At 44.2% G+C, this 16,984-nt stretch overlaps 1 protein-coding gene across 3 annotated transcripts in view; it reads left to right on the top strand.

The window, feature by feature from the left end:
* MSH3 (mutS homolog 3) overlaps positions 1-16,984 on the top strand; it is a 100,495-nt gene that overhangs the window by 10,225 nt on the left and 73,286 nt on the right. For all 3 annotated transcript variants that reach the window (XM_038125454.1, XM_038125455.1, XM_038125457.1), the window contains exon 8: positions 312-478. In XM_038125454.1, the coding sequence (XP_037981382.1) occupies positions 312-478 (167 nt within the window). The remainder of the gene's footprint in view (positions 1-311; positions 479-16,984) is intronic.

Raw genomic sequence — 16,984 nt, 5'->3', positions numbered from 1 at the left:
CTAATAGATTTTCTGGTGTTAAAAATTGAACAGTGATGGACTGCTAGCAACAAAAGCACATTTACATTTGTGAGGTATTGTTGTCCCTTACCAGGACGAAGTTGTGTTAGTGTTTTGGGGGTTATTGTTGTGTCACCAGTTTCAAAAAAAGCACATTCAGGTTTTTTGATCCGCTGCTTTCTCTGCGTGTGGGGGTGCTGGGTAATTTTACACCGTAAATTTTCTTTCTGCCTAACAGCTTGAGCCACTGAAGCAGTCCCTGAAAATGTGGATATCCACTGGACATATGTGTGTGTGTTTTTGTTTGGCAGGCCATCCAGCCAACCACAGGAGAGGTGATTTTTGACAGTTTTCGGGACGGTGCTTCGCGCTCGGAGCTGGAGAGTCGGGTTCTGCGCCTGCAGCCAGTTGAGATAATTCTTCCATCAAGGCTGTCAGATCCATCTGAAAAGCTCATCCACAGTATAACCTCCATGAGGTGAGTTCTGTGGGGCTCTCTTTCCCAGGGCCAGCGGTGGAGCTGGGATCCAGGAGCAGGTATGGAGGTGGAGTTCTGTCGTGGCCCTTTCCAGAGTGGCTGCAGTTTGCTGCTTGTGGTGGGAATAGAGTATAAGACATGTGTAAAAAGCAGTTTTACCCCCAAAGAGTTGCAGCCAGGCCAGTTATCCAAGATCAGAAACAGGCTTGACTCACAGCTGTAACCAGTAAGGAAGAACAGTCCCATAAGACAGGGGGAACTGGGACCTAGAGTCAGTTGCTGTCTGGGCTTTGAAGAAGAAGGAGCAGTGTTGAGAAGAACTACCCATGAGAAATCACTGAGAAGGTATGGGACTCTTGCAGTAAGATAACAACACTTTTGCTTTGAGAACGCAACAGCTGCTGGGTTCAGAACTTCCCAAATCCCTCAGAGTTGTGGGCACTTGCTCCTAAGTTGTGTTTAGGCTGAGGTTCATGGTTTCTAACTCTGGCCTGTGAAGGATTTGTGCACTTAAACATTGTCATTATCGTGGTCCTGCCCCCACACTCCTCATCACAGCATCTGCTAGAATAATTTCCAAGCTCACTTACCTTTCAGATCTAAAAGAGGTGTTCTGTGACTGTTTTCCCCTGTTTATTGTAGTTTTGAGGTCTCTAAAAGACACAAAACTTGCTTTTCTATTAATGTAGACAGGTGTAAAATACCTTTGCAACTGGTTTTTGATCCTGTTTGTCCTTTTACACCATCCAGGGCTTGGGTACAGACCTGGAAGTGTTGTGACTAATCTTCTCTTTGCTTTGAGTTCTCTTGGCATGTTCCAAGAGGAAATTCGTTACCTGTTTTCTGTATCACTTTTTCTGTGTAGTAAAGCCAGAGTAGGATGTAACTTTTAGGGTGACAGATGAAAGATGAAGCAGTGTTCTGAACAGAGGGGATGAAATGTTGCAGATGCATTTTTCTTTTTAGGAAATTTCAGGTTTTCCCTTTTTTCTTTCTTACCATGCAGTTTGGGGCTGTAGAGAGCTGGTTTAGAGCTTGGCTTTTCAATTTTGAATGAAATAGTCATTCTGGTGTGAATTTGGGAGAGTGGTTGTGATTTTTTTTTCCTTTTTCTTTGTGTTTTTTTTGGTTGTGCACAGTAGAGAATGTTAATGAGTGACTTCTCATTTTTATGAAGACAAAAAATGCTACCCATTAGCCTATTTTGTGAACAGGGATTAGTTTGTAGTTTTTTCACCTTTCTGGTAATTTGCTAGGCAGCTTTCCAGCCCAAATGCCCTTAATTACATGAGAGGGACAGAAATAGAGCACATTATTGCCATACAGCTCAGTAGCCTTATTTTAAAAGCAATTCTTTGTGGATTTTTTCTCATACCAGAGATTAAACCACTAGAGGGCCCTGAAGTATTTCATAGTAATTTAAGTGATTTCAATATGCTGCTTTCTTGTGCTTTTAATTAGGTTTGGTTTTGTGCGGTTTCTTTTGCACAGCAGTTATTTCATTTTAATGTATACTGAGATGTCTGTAGTATTCAGGTTTGGCCAGTACCTGGTGATTTCATCTCTTAGCAGCTCTTTTCCAAAACCTGTTGCTGAGAATCTTCCATGAGCTGTAAAAAGTTTAATTGTCCATAATATTTTTAAGGCCTTTCTGACTAAACCAGTGGTAACTAAGATCTTGTGGCTCAAGAAGGGTCTTCACCTCTTTGTGCGTTGGGGATGCTGCAGGAAAACACTGGGATGATGAAAACAGGGTAGAGATGGGAGAGAAAAATAGTCCCAGGAGACTGGAGCTTGGAAAGGTTGGGAGAAGAGAGAAGGGAAGAGAGGAGAAGAGAAAAGAGAGAAGAGAAAAGAGAAGGGAAGAGAAAAGAGAAGAGAGGAAAGAGAAGGGAGAAGAGAAAAGAGAAGAGAGGAAAGAGAAGGGAGAAGAGAAAAGAGAAGAGAGGAAAGAGAAGGGAGAAGAGAAAAGAGAAGAGAGGAAAGAGAAGGGAGAAGAGAAAAGAGAAGAGAGGAAAGAGAAGGGAGAAGAGAAAAGAGAAGAGAGGAAAGAGAAGGGAGAAGAGAAAAGAGAAGAGAGGAAAGAGAAGGGAGAAGAGAAAAGAGAAGAGAGGAAAGAGAAGGGAGAAGAGGAAAGAGAAGGGAGAAGAGGAAAGAGAAGGGAGAAGAGGAAAGAGAAGGGAGAAGAGGAAAGAGAAGGGAGAAGAGGAAAGAGAAGGGAGAAGAGGAAAGAGAAGGGAGAAGAGAGAAAAAAGAGAAGAGAAAAGAGGAGAGGAGAAAAAAGAGGAGAGAAGAGAAGAGAAAAGAGGAGAGGAGAAAAAAGAGGAGAGAAGAGAAGAGAAAAGAGGAGAGGAGAAAAAAGAGGAGAGAAGAGAAGAGGAAAGAGAAGAGGAGAAAAAAGAGGAGAGAAGAGAAGAGGAAAGAGAAAAGAGAAAAAAGAAGAGAAAAGGGAAGAAGTCTTTCTGCTGCTCCTGTGTAGTGTAAGGGTTGCAGCAGGGGTGATTTGGTGTTGGATGTTGTGTGCTAGAGCTTGGCACTGAATGAGCCAAGCACAAAGACTATGCTTATGGTTACCAAGAGAATGAAATAAAATGTGGAGCTAAGGTAAAGCGCTGCAGCTTTGTGAGAGCAGCCCTAAGTTGGTTCAGTGCCCCTTTACACTGACAAGAGTTGAAAGTCTCTGTGCTTCCCTTCAATTTCTGTGAGGTTTTTTTGTTTTTCATTCTTTGCTCTTCTAGAGCAGGTTTAATGACTAGAAAATACTCTTGAAGCACACTGAGCTGGGGGCCAGTGAAGAGCCTTCCCTCAAAAGCAAAGCTTATATTAAAAGTAGGTTACAAAAAGGGGCTCAAGAGAAACTGTTCTGGTGAGTACTGTGCTGTTCCCAAACTGTTAGTAACATCTGTTTGCAAGTGCTGACCCGCCTGGAGCAAAATCTTGTCATGGCTTTAATTTCCTTCTTTCTAGAAAGCAAAGAAAAAGTCTTGCCTTCAGAAAATACTTCCATTTTTTTCCTAAGAACACAGTGTTTTGTACTCCAAGTTCTTTCTAGTAAAGGGTCAGCACCCACCCTCCTTAACATGTTGGCTGCTTTAAAACCTAGCCTGTATTGGTCTCCTGTCTTTGAGGCTCCTTTGGGATGTTTTTGCTCCTCCTTCCTTGTTTTGTTGAAAAATTCAGCTCGTCTTCAGGGTGCTCCGTTGCTCCTCTTTTTTCCATTTCCCCCTTTTTTTTTCAGTGTTTCATTCTGTAGCATTCTTGGACGCCCTGTGGAAGCACGCTGGTCACAAGTAACTGTAACCCACAGCGTTTCACCCAGCTCTGCACTGCTTGGTTCAGGCTGCAGCTTGGTGCCTGTGATAACCCCAGGGTTCTGAATGTGGGGCTCAGGTTTCTGCTCTCTCCTGAGTACTGCAGTAGGCTTGGGCTTGGTTCCCTGGAATTCCCTTCTCTTTCAGACCCACTGAGAGCTAAACCTCATCCTCCCTCTCCAGGCGTGGTGGAATCCCTCGAGTGGCTGAACCCCCATCATTATGTTCAACACAAGCCTTTTTAATTTGTGTTTCAGGACCTCTGCAAATATATTTTCAAGCTCCTTCTGCTAAGTGCAGTGCTAATAGCCCTCTGGTTTAGCCGTGGCCTCTGCTTTTAACTGTATTGGGTGAGGTCTCTGCAGGTTTGTTCCTCTCCAGTTTCTGGCATGGTCTCTCAGAGTGAGCTGTAGTGGGTTTATTACATTTGGTCAATGGTGCTGTTCAGTGCTAATTGCTCTCATGGACAGAGTTATGGATTTATGTCATCAGTCAAGTAGAAACTCAGCTGGAATGAGCTCTGACCTGTAACTGTTGTACAAAATGCTTTTAATTTTGTGGTCTTTGTATGTGACTGCTGGTTGCTCAGAGCAGAGGATGCATTCATATAATTTTTTTTGGTTTTTTTTTTTTTTTGGTGAAGGGCATGTGCATTTATTCACATAGCTCAGCTCCTGAGGTTTGTAGGTGAGCAAGGACAGGAAGGGTTGTAGTGGCAAAAACAAGACCCCAAAGGGTTACAGTGAGAGTAAACAGCATTGCACATTAGGTGGTGGAGCAGAGGAGAGTGTCTGAAGGGCTGGTGGTCATAAAAAGCTGTGGTTTCATGGTTTGTGTAGCTTGTAATGTTCCCGTGGATTTTTGAGTGAAAGGCAAGCTGTGACAATCCTCCTGAGTTTCGTGTCAATGGAAGCTGCACGCAGTTAAATGTGCAGCAGGGAAGGAAAAAGTGCAAAACCAGCACGTGAGCTGTTTCCTGCAAGTACAAACCCCAAAAAGCATCAGTGGGCAGACATTTACTGACCAGAGAGGTGTTTTGCACTGCTGAGAGCCCAGCCCATGGTCTGTGCAGCCCGCTGCTTGAAGTGGTCGTGCCAGAGCTCTCTCCTTTTGAATGGACAGGGGATGAAAACTCCACCACAGTGTTACCACCTCTCGCAGTGGCCTGGTGGAGTTGCTGGATGGTGTTTTCTGGCACTTTGATCCTGTCTCAGTCAGGACATGCTGCTGTTCTCCATACAGCATTCAGAATTTTCTGTGGCAGGTGAGGGAAGCGTGGGGCTTGCATCTTGTTTGACAAATTGCTGAAGAGTGAAGTTTTTATTTATTTTTATTTATTTATATTTATTTATTCACCACGCCTGCCTGACTGCCCCTCACAGTTTGGGATGTTCTCCAGGTGGAATCACTGTCCCCTCATGCACGTGGAGTTGGTGCTGCAGTTGAAGAGGCAGTTGCAAAGCCCTGTGTCCAAATGCAGAGTGCAGTGCGCTGTCATCACCCTGGATGATAAATTAGATTTAAAATGTTAGCACTGCTTTTTGCAGCAACAGCTGGTCTTTGCAGGCCTTGCCTTGCCCTGCCCTTGTGTTCTTGTAAATATCCCCCCAGGCCACAGCTCTGATGAGCTTCCCCAGACTCACACCTGGCTCAAAGGTGCATTATTTCTCACGTGAAAACATGCTGTGTTCAGCAGTTGCATTTGTGGCATTATTGCACTGATTAGTAACATTCATGGGCATAGACTTTTTTTTTTCTCCCCTCCATTTGAGGTAGAAATTATTAAATGAACAGTTAAGTGTTGAGCCTTGATGCTTTTCCAGTTTCTGGGTATCAAGAAGTTAACTTTTACATAGGGAAAAAACCCCTTACCTTATAAACAGAAGCAGGAAAAATAAAGCTGCAAAGCCTTTGTTAGCATGTTTTGGCAACTGTTTGATTTATTATTACAGGACAGATCAGAAACTGTAGGAGGTGACAAGTAAGTTGTGATACTTTTTTTTTTTTTGTCTTTTCTGGCTGTGATGTTTCTTGTTTTTCCTTTCAGTATATATTCAATTTTTCACATATTCAAATGGAGAATGAGTCTTAAGCTCTTCAAACTGGCGTGCAAGTTTAAATATTTTTTTAGCAGCCTGTGAATGTTGGCATGTTTGTTAAAGTCCAAGTGTTTTGTTTTAATAAGTACATTCATTCAGCTTTGAAGATGACTTGGGACATAACTCCTTCCCTGGGAAACAGTGATACCTTGGGTGTGTAAACTTCTCAAACATCACTTCTTCCCCCATTTCCTCGTTGTTGGGAGATAGAAATTGCCAGGAGCTAGAAATTCAGCAGTTCCAATCCAGGCACTGATGGCAATGAGACAGTGTGGGAGAGAGGAAGACTGAGGCTGTCTGCCTGTTTGACATGCAGGTAGCAGTGATGGGGAGGGAGGAGAGGAAAGCTCTTGTGGTCCTGGTTCCCAGCCCCTCCTGAGCTGGGGAAGGGAGAAAGGCCATGAATTCATTTATTTGTCATAAACACAGAATGTAATTGTTTTCTTAATTTTGAAGAGAATGAAACAAGTGGATTTGTAAGGGACTGCAGGAAGGAGCAAGGTTTATCTTTTGGGCTGCCTTCAGCAGTTTGATTCTGTGCTTGGCTGAGAGTGTTTGTCTCTTAACAGATGCTCCTTCCTATGTATGGCAGAGGCAAGAGGCTTCTGGTAAATTAGACTCCTGAGGAGTGTGCTTCAGGCATGGACTCTTCCTCTGGGAATTTGGAGTAGTACAGACGACTGTTAGATGTTCAAAATTCACGTGAATATCTTCTGGGTTCTTGTGGGGTTTCACCCCGGATTGGGGTGACCCCGAAAGGTGGAAAAGTCCCTCCTCCAACCCGTGCCTTCGAAGAAACACTCAGCAGTCCTCTGTTGTCTGGTCTCAAGGTTGTTTATTGTTGGTTATCTAAAGATTCTTCTCCTGAGCTGCTGTGGCCCGTTCAGCAGGTCAGACAGAGGCACACTGCCCTCCCAGGGGCTGCTGCCATCTTTTATATCACACATTACCTGTTACATGTTTATACTTTTCCCCAGTGCCTGCTATCTATATTGAATGGTGACTTTCTGCTCTAAACCAATCTGTGAGTGCCAACAGCACCAAAGACATGGAGGCTGGGAAGGAGAAAGAAGGAGCACAGGGCACACCCAAATCCCTCCATCTTAGAACCCCTGACCCCCATGTACAAAACTTGGACCCCTGTGTACAAGGCTTAAACCCCCTGTACAGCACTCAAAAATCCTTCCTTTCACTTTGTGACTGCTTCTACTGCAACACCTGAACTTGTGTGTGTGGCTTGTAATTCTCCACACAGAGTTGGTGATTTGCTCCACGGGCTAAGATCCAAACCCCACGTGTGTCTTTGGCTGCTGCCAGGGTCTCAGAGCCCCCTGCCCGGGGCTCTGCCCATCCAGGGCACCCAGAGGGGTGTCCTGGGTTCCCACAGGTTCTCAGCAGAGAATTTGGAATCACTGATGTTGTAATTAACTCTGTTTCGCTTAGCAGCACAGTATTTTTTAAACCAAAAAGATTTTGTGTTAAGTCTTTCAGCCTTTGTGAAAGCCTTTCTGCAGAGGGAGATAGATGTACTTAGGAACATTTCCTAGCAAGTATATTTGAGTGTATTCCTGTTGGGCCTTATGGGACTACTTGAGTGGAGTACCTTATGAGCCCCCTTTAAGGACTGCAAGGCCACACTGAGCTCAGCCCAAAGCTCCTGCTGCCCAGGTGAGCAATGCCAGCCGTGCCAGCCTTTGCTGCCAGCAGAGCTGCTCCATCCCTGTGCCCATCCTGGAGCCTCCTCTGGCCTGGCTGCAGCAGCTCCAGCTCCTTCCTGGGCTGCCCAGGGCTGGGGCAGCTCTGCAGGTGGGGTCTGACTGAGGGGCAGAGGGGCAGAATCCCCCCTGCCCTGCTGCCCACGCTGGGCTCAGCCCAGCACAGGGGTTTTTGGGGCTCAGCCCAGCACAGGGGTTTTTGGGGTCCCAGCCCTGCCCCACAGCACCGCCAGGGCTCCTCCAGGGCTGCTCCCTTTGCTCAGCACAGCCTGGATCCAGCCCTGACCCAGGGGCAGGTCACTGATGTCCCCTGGGACTCAGCCTTTGGGCACTGCCCTCTGGATGTGCACAACCAGCTGATTCCTGATTCCTGAACAGTCCATCCATCAAACCCATTCCCAGGGCAGTGCTGGTTCGTTTTTTGTTGTTGTTGCTAGACAAACAAACAAACAAAACAAACCCAAAAACCACCAGAAAACAAACTACAACAACAAAAGAACCACTCACAAAAGACCTCAAAACTAAAACAGAGAGAAAAAAAACCTACCACCCCCCCCAAATAAAAAATCTCAAAAAGAAAAACATCATTATTTGAGAGAAAGGGAGCTAGGAAGAGGGAAAAAAAGCCTTTAATTTAGGGGAAACAGTTGTGTGGCTGTCAGAAATCCTTACTTGGAGTATGAATTGATTTGTGAAGCTGTTTTAATTTTCTGAAAAGACAGCACATGAATTTGCATCTTGAAGCGGATAAGGTCAGCCTTACCATAAAGCACCCTGTGTCTACTGCCAGTACAGTGCACTTGTTATTGCTGATGGCTTTGAGGAAAACCCAGCTTGGTTTGTCTCTGAAAGGTGGCTCTGGGACTGGTGCTTGGAGTTGGTCTAGGTGGAAGTAGCCCTGTGTGACAAAGCAGTCTAGGTGAGTGTCACGATCCGCCCTCATGGACAGGACTGTGATGGTTCGTTATCTGATATTCAGGGTACAAAACACCAACACGGCAAGGGGGTTTGCAGTTACAATCAAAATCAGTGAACTTTATTGAATGATCACAGCCAAATGCATTGGAGGGGACTGGGGAGAGAGAGAGAGAGAAAGAAACCCTGTAGGAAAGGAAAGGAAAGACAGAGTAGGTATAGCTACCAACGTAGAGGCGATGCAATTCTGTAATTCTTCGAGGTCCAGTTGAGGAGTCGCCTTCACGTTGGGGAGATCTCGAGTTAGCTAGCTGACTTGAGGGGTTTTTATTAGAATTTTCTATTGAAAGTTGGGAAGGAGGGGGGAAAAGATACAATAGTCTCATGATCTCAGCAGTGGGGCAGAGCCATTGTGTTCCTGGTCCAGTGGTCACTGCCTGCAGGCAAACATCTCAGTTTGATCAGCTGTTCTCCCCACACACACTGCCCTCCTCCCCCCAGGTTAGAGGTTTCAGTCCTGGAGGAGAAAAGGAGCCTTTTCCATATAGGGGTTTCATGTCTCAGCCTTGGAGGGAGCGGCTTCTCCCATCCCAGTCCATCTGCCACGGTGGTTGTACAGTGGGTGAAGGGTCTTCTGTGGAGACCACCAAAGGGTAATTCCAGAAGAGAGTCCAGCCAGGCTTGGGAGTGGAAAACTCCAGGCCATTGTCACAGCGCGATGCAGGCGGAGGAAGGTCAAGGTGCTCCTTGTCCTTTCACTGGGAGCAGTGTTCCATGGGGTGGACAAACGCACCTGTGAACAATAACTCAAGTTCCAGTCCCGGGGCCCTGGCAAGCCCCACCAAACCAGGATGTCAGAAACAGGATCCTCTTTCGGTGGTCTCGGTTTTTTCACGACGATCATGAGGCAGATGAGAGAGCAATTTTGGGCAGAGTGAGGGAAATCACACGTGCGCCAGCTTTTGGACCCAGCCAGAGTCAGAGCACAGACCTGAGCTGGCACCAGAATCTGAGAGCCAGTGCCCTTGGGCAAGCCTAAGCAAGGAAATGCTTTCATGAATATCATCCTCAAGCGCACTTGTGATTAACTCCAATTAAGTCACATTTTGGAGTGATTGCTTTGCAATCTGCTGTTCAGTACTCAAAGGCATGATGTAATTTTTGAGCTGTGGCAGAGGGGAAGCCGTGCACTCTATCAATTGATCGCCCTGTGGTAGATAATCAGCACACTGTCAGGTGTTATTAATTGCAGAGTAACGAGTTTGGGTTTTAATGTACTGAGGAAAGGAGCCCCAGAATGGAGTTTCACCAGCAGCTGGGTCAAGGAGCTGTGTTCCCACAGCCTCTTTCTGTCTGATCATGGCAAAAGTTCGTGTGGCATCGTGGAGAGCTGCAGCAGGAAGTGGAGACCAAGAAAACCAAGAAACCTCTTTCTTTTGACATAACCCTTTTTTCTGTTTGTTCTTCAAAGAAAGAGAACTTGTCCTGAGCGTGGCCTCGTTGAGAGTGGAACATTTGGAGTTGGCTGTTGAGGGAGGACTCAGCAGGATCTGAAGCCCCTCTGCTGCAGCCCAGGCACGGGAAGGATTTCAAAAACATGAAGGAATTAGTGTGTATTAATAAGGATGTGTTTTCAGATACTTCTGGCTCATCACTGACCTTGAGCAGAATCTAGACCAGTGCCCTTCTCGTTCAGCTGGGTGAAAGGAATCCTTGGGATTTTGTTGGGAACATTCTCTATAGTCAGGGTATGCCAACAACTTCTTGTGTTTTAAAACAACTACATACAGCTTCAAGTTTTTGTGCTGTAAAAGACTGAACAAAAAGAAGGCCGTGTGTCTTGTGAACATAAATACTTCATCTGACAAAAAAACTCAGTTTCACCTAGTAGTTTTATCCCTCTACTCCCTCTAATATTGTAACAATTTAATTGGTTGGTGATAATAGAGGATTCATTACTCAGTTTCCTTAGGTGTTGAGTTACAAAGTCTAATAAGTTGGAATAAGTGTCCACTGTCAGTAGAATTAAGATACTACTTTTTTTTCTTTAATTTTTGACTTATTTGAAAAGCCCCTGGCAGAACAAAGACAAAAGTGTGCTGCCTCTGTTTTCAGCTCACCTCTCCAGAGATGATGTGCAGCCTTGTGATGCTTAAAACTATATTTTGAGCTGAATCATTGCCAGCCCCCAAATTGTAAACATCAGATAAATTGAATTTCAATTTAGAGTTCTTTCTTGTTTTTTAGTTTTTTTTTTTTTTTTTCCTTAAAAGCATACCACTTGGCCCAAGCTGCCTTCACCTTCTTCCTCGAAAAAATTTTTTTTTTTGGTTCCATTTGTAAAATAATTTAAGTGGCTTTTTGCAGTTGGGTCCTTAATGGTAAATCCTTGGAAAGAAAGAATACACAGTGCACAGCGTGTGTTAAGTTACCTGCTAAATTAACCCATGGGAAGAGCTGCCTTGCTTTTTCTCCTGTATTAGCTTTTCACAGAACAGGAAATCAAGGTAAATAACAATTTCTGGTGAAAACATCCTACTCTTGGATTACAGGAATGTGGAATAAGAAGAAAATATTTTATATAAGAGATTTTTTATTTTTTTAATTTTTAAAATATTTTTAAATTTTATATAATTGTTATAATAAGGGTTTTAACCCTTTATATAAGGGTTATAATTGTTAACACTCTACTTGTATTTATTCTGTTAGAGATGAGACTGTGTTTAAGCATCTTTGTACATCTCACAGGAGAGCCTGAAATTACTTTTTTAAAAAAACTAACAAGTTCAATTCATCACATTTAATGGACTCTTAAGTCTGTATCAGCTTATCAAAGGAGACATTAATTACAAGTGTAATTGACCAGCCAGATGCATCCCGTTTTCTGTCCAGCAGCCTCTGTTAAACCATTACAAAACATGCAAAGCTCTTTATCTGAGGGAGATGAGAAGCTGCCCGTGCCAAATTCTGCCTCAGTAGAGGGATTTCCGTGGTGTTTTTTGGGCTGAGGCTGAGCAGATCTTCCTGCATGGGCAGAGTGTTTTGTCCTTTGGTGTTACAGAATTGGCTCCCAGGCTTGGACAGGGCTGTCCCCAGGTGCCAGGAGGGCTCCTGGACCCTTCCCACATTTCAGTTTCCCTGCTGTGAGGAGTTTAGGGGCTGCAGAGCTCCCAAAATAGGGCATCTCTGGGGATGGGGCCACCCTCACTTTGTGCCAAAACCACACTTCTCATTGGGCAGGGCAGGTCAAGACCAAGCTCAGCAGCTTCTTCCTCGTTTCAGAAACCAGATCTTGGCCTTCCTGGCCATGGGCACACAGCTCTCAGGGTTTGAAGCCTTATTTCAACATTTGGCTACCAATTGCAGGACTTTTTTTTTGTTTGTTTGTTTTTTAAATTAGATTTAAAATTAAATTTAAATTTCATTTTTTAGGTATGAAAACCACATTTGTGTTTGAGGTAAGAATTATTAAAAATAGCACACCATTAATGCACATTCCCAAAGCCCTGAAGCTTCTTCTGGTTTTTGAGTGCAGAAGGAAAGGAGTATTAATTGCCAAGTTAACACACGTAACAATAATTCCTCCTGCTCTTTTATGTCTTCTCTTCCTCTCATTCACATTACTTCCTAAGGAGTTTCTTTCTCACTTCAGACTTGGATTTATTGTTATATTCACCTCCCTACTCACATCTTAAAGGTTTTGTTCTGCCATGGTTTGACTGCATTGAAGGAGGATAACTCCAGTAATTGCAAAGAGGAAAGGAGTGGGGCTAGAGCAGAGCTTTGCCTATTGTGTTTATACTTGAAGATGTCTTTGTGAGCTTGGAATTGGGAGTCTTTTTATTTTCCTCATCGGAGGAGAGCTCAGATGGAGACATTTCTGGAAGAAAATCAGGGGTAATACAATTTCCCAGCCTCCTGTGGCTGTGAGGTCATTAGGGACAATGCACTGGAGCATCACACAGCTGGATCTTTCTTGGAAAAGTGTGAAAAGGCTTTGCAAGATCCAGGCCGTGTACAGAGGCAAATTTGGATGGGTACTGAAGTGTCTCCAGAGCAGTGGGTTTGATTTTTAGGCTGGAGCTGTTTAATACTTGGGGTTTTTTGTGGCCTCTGATGACGTCTGTAATCGCAGATGCTGACGTCTGGAAGATCCTGTTGTGGCTTTAAAATTTTTATTTCTGTAGAGTAGAGGGTGCTTGAATGTGCTAGTGTCCCAAATGCTGAGCCTCCAAATCGAGGAGAAAAAAAGGGAAAGAGGAATTAGTTGCGTAATCTATCATGTCCTTTCAGTTGGATTTGGTTCAAGTGCTTCTGTCAGTGGCGTGAGAGGAGAATGAAATGTGAGCAGTGAGTTACACATGCCAAAAAGCAACACAAAAAGGAGACTTTGTGCCACAGCCTCGGCTGAAGAATATGCTTTTTTGGCTTGAATGGTACGTCCTGCAGTTCCTTGCCCATTGATGAGGGAATAAGATCCTGTCTCTTACCTTGTAGGTGGGTGAAGTCCTCTACAAGAGCACTAAGGGAATTCCTGCATGGACAATCCCTTTGTTCTCCACGGAGCATCCCCTGCCCAGAGCACAGACCTTGTCTTCCTGGGGCGAGGAGCAAGCAGCTCACCTGTGGTGTGAGCACAGAGCAGGCTCCAGGCCCATCCCAGAGCCCCTCAGTGCCAGCAGTGCACTAAACATTGTGTGCTCTCCTTGCTGTGGCACAGGGGGGTCTGCAGGAGCAGTGGCTGTGCTGCTGTGTTTTGTTCTTACTTGTGCACTTGGTCCACAGCTGGTTTATGACACGCCTGATGACTTACACGGTTTCTCAGAATCTCTTTTTTTTTTCCTCAAAATCTTGGGAGAATTTGGCTTGGATGAGCTCTCTGGAGCCCAGCTGTTCCAGGTCTTTGTCCACCTTGGGAAACAGTCGAGGAAGGGAAGCGCCCAGCTTCACTGCATCACCTGTTGGAGTGTTTAGCTGGCGTTGTGGGGCAGAATGCAGCTCATGGCTGCTTGGTTTTGTCCCTGCACCTCTCAGCAGAATCTGCTCCAGGCTCTCCTGAATGCCCCCAGGGTGGTAGAAGATGCCCTCTTCACTTCCTCCATGCCAAATGAATTCACTTTCCTTAGTCTGTCCTCATTTGACATATGCTGTAGCCCCCTAATAATGGAATGCAATCACCATGCTGGTTTTCTCTTCCTCTGCAGCCTGAATGAATGTATTTTCCATATTTTTTTTTAATTTAAATGAAGACTAATACCCAGAGGAGCAGGTGTCCAGAATTCTCACATTCAGATATAGATCAGGTACTTACTTTGAATATAGTTACTTAGCAAAGACAATAATTCAGAATATCTGTGCAAAAAATATCTGGATAAAATTATCAAAATCCTGAAGATATATTTTCTATTTTTTTCTCCTTTTTATTGTAACTTCTTAGAATAAACATAGAATTAAAGAACAGTTGCTGGTGTGCTGCCTGAGTGCCATATGTGATAACCCACCAGCATAACTTGAAAACACAGGAATGTGTGTACTTTCCTTCCATGTTTAAATTAAACTGAGGTATCATGGACTAATTTGATTTTACTTTTTCTGATTAAGTCAGTCTGTAATCTTACATGATGCCTGAGTGTTTTATCAACAGGATTCAGCGGGGTGGATTTTTATCTTTACTTGTTATGTTTGGGTTTTTGTTGGGTTCTTTGTTTGTTTGTGGGTTTTTTTGTTTTGTTTCTTTGTTTTTTGGTGTGGGTTTTTTTGTTTATTTGTTTGTTTGGTCTTTTTTTTTTTTTTTTTTTTGAGGTTTTTTCTCTTTTTTTCCTCTTTTTGTGGCCTTTCTGCTCTCCCATCCTCGTGTGACACTGAGTATGAACCTAAATTGCCCTGAACTGAAATAATTTCAGAGCAGTGATGGGAGGAGGATCAGGTGTGGCCTTGCTGCTTGCAGAGGCAGTGTGCTTCCTCGCTGAGGTCTGTCTTGGATGTTCAGTGCTCCTTGTAACTTTCCAGAGCAATTCTTGTGATTAAAGAACAGGAATGATGTTTCTGACAGTTCTTGGCAGGTAGAGTAGTGGCAGCAGTGTGGGAGGTTAGCTCAGGGTGATTTAAATCAGAAACATGGACGGGCCCTGTCTCTCACCATCTCAGTTACTTCTCACCTAATCATTAGAAACGATGTTCCATAAGCTGGTGGTGCCTTCCATTCAGCTTCCTGTTGATGTTCTTAGTCTGTGCTTGTAGAGTATCTTTTTACCACTTACCTGGGTGATTCTGATTCCTCCTGTATCACAGAATCCCAGGATATCTGGGGCTGGAAGGTTCCTCTGGAGCTGCCCAGGCAGGGGCACAGGAGCGTGTCCAGCTGGGGCTGGCATCTCTCAGTGTTCAGTTGCTTCAGAGCCCAAATCCTCTGTGTGCCTGCCCTGGCCCCTGTCCAGCAGCTCCTGGTGTCTCTCTAACCGTTGTGGATTTTCTGTGGCTGATACCTCCTGCAGCTTTCAGCTTTGTTTTGAGGTAAAAAAGTAATTAACTTGAATTTGAGACTCTTCCCAGAAGCGTGTTGTGGTGTAGCTGCCTGCTTCTGATTTTTGATTGAGCAGCCTCACCTGGGAAATGCTTTTGTTTTTTTGGACAAAGCACTCTGTGTGTTTTGCATATGGATGTGTATGACCCACGTAACTTCAGCTGTTGGGAGGGCCAGTGCTGTTTCAAATATTTTGAAATTAAAATGCCTGGGAGGTTTTTGTGCTCACACACAGCATGAGGGAAGTGGGGATAATTGAAATAGTTGGGAAATATCATTAGGCATTGAGCTTGGCTTTGTTCAAGCTGAATTTAGACTGCTTCTTCTGCTGCTGGGTATGTCTTGGAGTGAGATGTTTTCTCCTCCATCAGCTCCATGCTAGAAAGGAACCAAAGTAAAAGATGACAGAATAGCCTTGAAAGAATTAGTTTTGAGACTCTACCACCTTTTGGTCATGCTCTTCTTATTATTTAATTTATTGGTAATATCTTTTAAGCACTTCAAAGTCTTTTTTTTTTTTTTCTTCTAAGTGATGCAAGGTAAAGTGGTGAAAATCTTGAGTTATATAATGTTTAATAGAGAACTCAACTTTTCTGTCTGCCACCCTATTGTCTGGTGTTGCAGACTTACTTTTTTTTTTTACCCTTTTGGTAAAAAAGCCTTCTGAAAGGCTTGATAACTCAAAAAGAAACCAAAATAGAATTAAGTGGTGTCCCGAGCTTGCTCAAAAAATCACCAGCAAGGGCGTGAGCAAAAGTCAGATTTTAATATTAAACTACAAAGCACAGCAGCAGTGGTAATGTGAAGAACAGAGAATCAGAGAGGGGTGCTGTGGCAGTCAGGAGGTGCAGTGATGTGAACACGCAGAGCTGCAGCTGCACAGCAGTTGAGACCAGGCACAACAGTAAGAGATAGTGTTGAATTAAGTGAGTAATTACTCCCTTTTTATTGTTTGCTTGTCCAGCTGTACGTTGCTGTGTGAAGTTTAAGGCCCACGCTGAAAGAAAATGTAGAATGTGACCCTACCTGATGGGAAAGAACACAGATCATTAACATTTTGTTTACCACTCGGCAGAAACTTGGGCGACACAGGGATATGAAATGCTCCATCCTCGAGGACAGAAGAGGGGCTTGGAATTTGGAAATGATCCCAAAAGCACAGTGTAGGGCTCACATTTCATGGCCTGCCAGGGAGGTGAAAGGAAGAGAGATGGGAAGAGCCTTCCATGCCTGGTTTTAGGACATACAGCAGAAATGTGGAGTTTCATTCCCGTGTCACCAGGGCATTTTTCATCCTTGCTGTACAGATCCAGATAGGTGGAAATACTTGTATGTACCCACAGGGATAATCCCAAGATGTGGTGAGCAAATGATTGGCTGTGTCCTCTCTCCTTCCTCACTCCCACTTTTGTTCAGAAGCAGCTGTTTTTGCATCATGGGGTGTAATAGAAAGAGCATTATTTCATCCATTATTTCATCTGTGTGTGTGTAGTGTGGCAGATCCTGGGCAGAGCTTTCCTGTGCTTTGGTTTCTGGTGTTCTTGTTGCCTTGGTTTGTTCGTCTGTGGTTGGTTTTTTTGTTTTTTTTTTTTTGTGGTTGTTGGTTTTGATTTTGATTGGTATGTTTTTTTATTTGGGTGTTTATTTGGTGGTTGTTTTGTTTTTTTGATTGGTTGTTGGTTTTGATTTGGTTTGGTATGGGTTTTTTTTTGTTTTGTTTAATTTTTTTGATGCCCTGCAAGGAGAGAGACTTTTTCTGGTTGGCGTAATCCTGACTGGAGGAACTGCTGATTTTGGGGACACACTTGGCTTACCAGGCTGCCTGTGGCATCTCTGTCAGGGTGCAGGGGGAGGGAGCACTGGGACAAACACAGGGCAGATTGAGCCAGGCTCCTGATCAGACCAGACCAGTGTGAGCTGCATCCTCCCTCTGTACAGCTCCT

The sequence above is a fragment of the Motacilla alba genome, chromosome Z (assembly GCF_015832195.1).
Source record: "Motacilla alba alba isolate MOTALB_02 chromosome Z, Motacilla_alba_V1.0_pri, whole genome shotgun sequence".
NCBI classification, from domain to species: domain Eukaryota; kingdom Metazoa; phylum Chordata; class Aves; order Passeriformes; family Motacillidae; genus Motacilla; species Motacilla alba.
The sequence above is the reverse complement of the archived record's forward strand: the minus strand, read 5'-3'. Positions and strand labels throughout refer to the sequence as shown.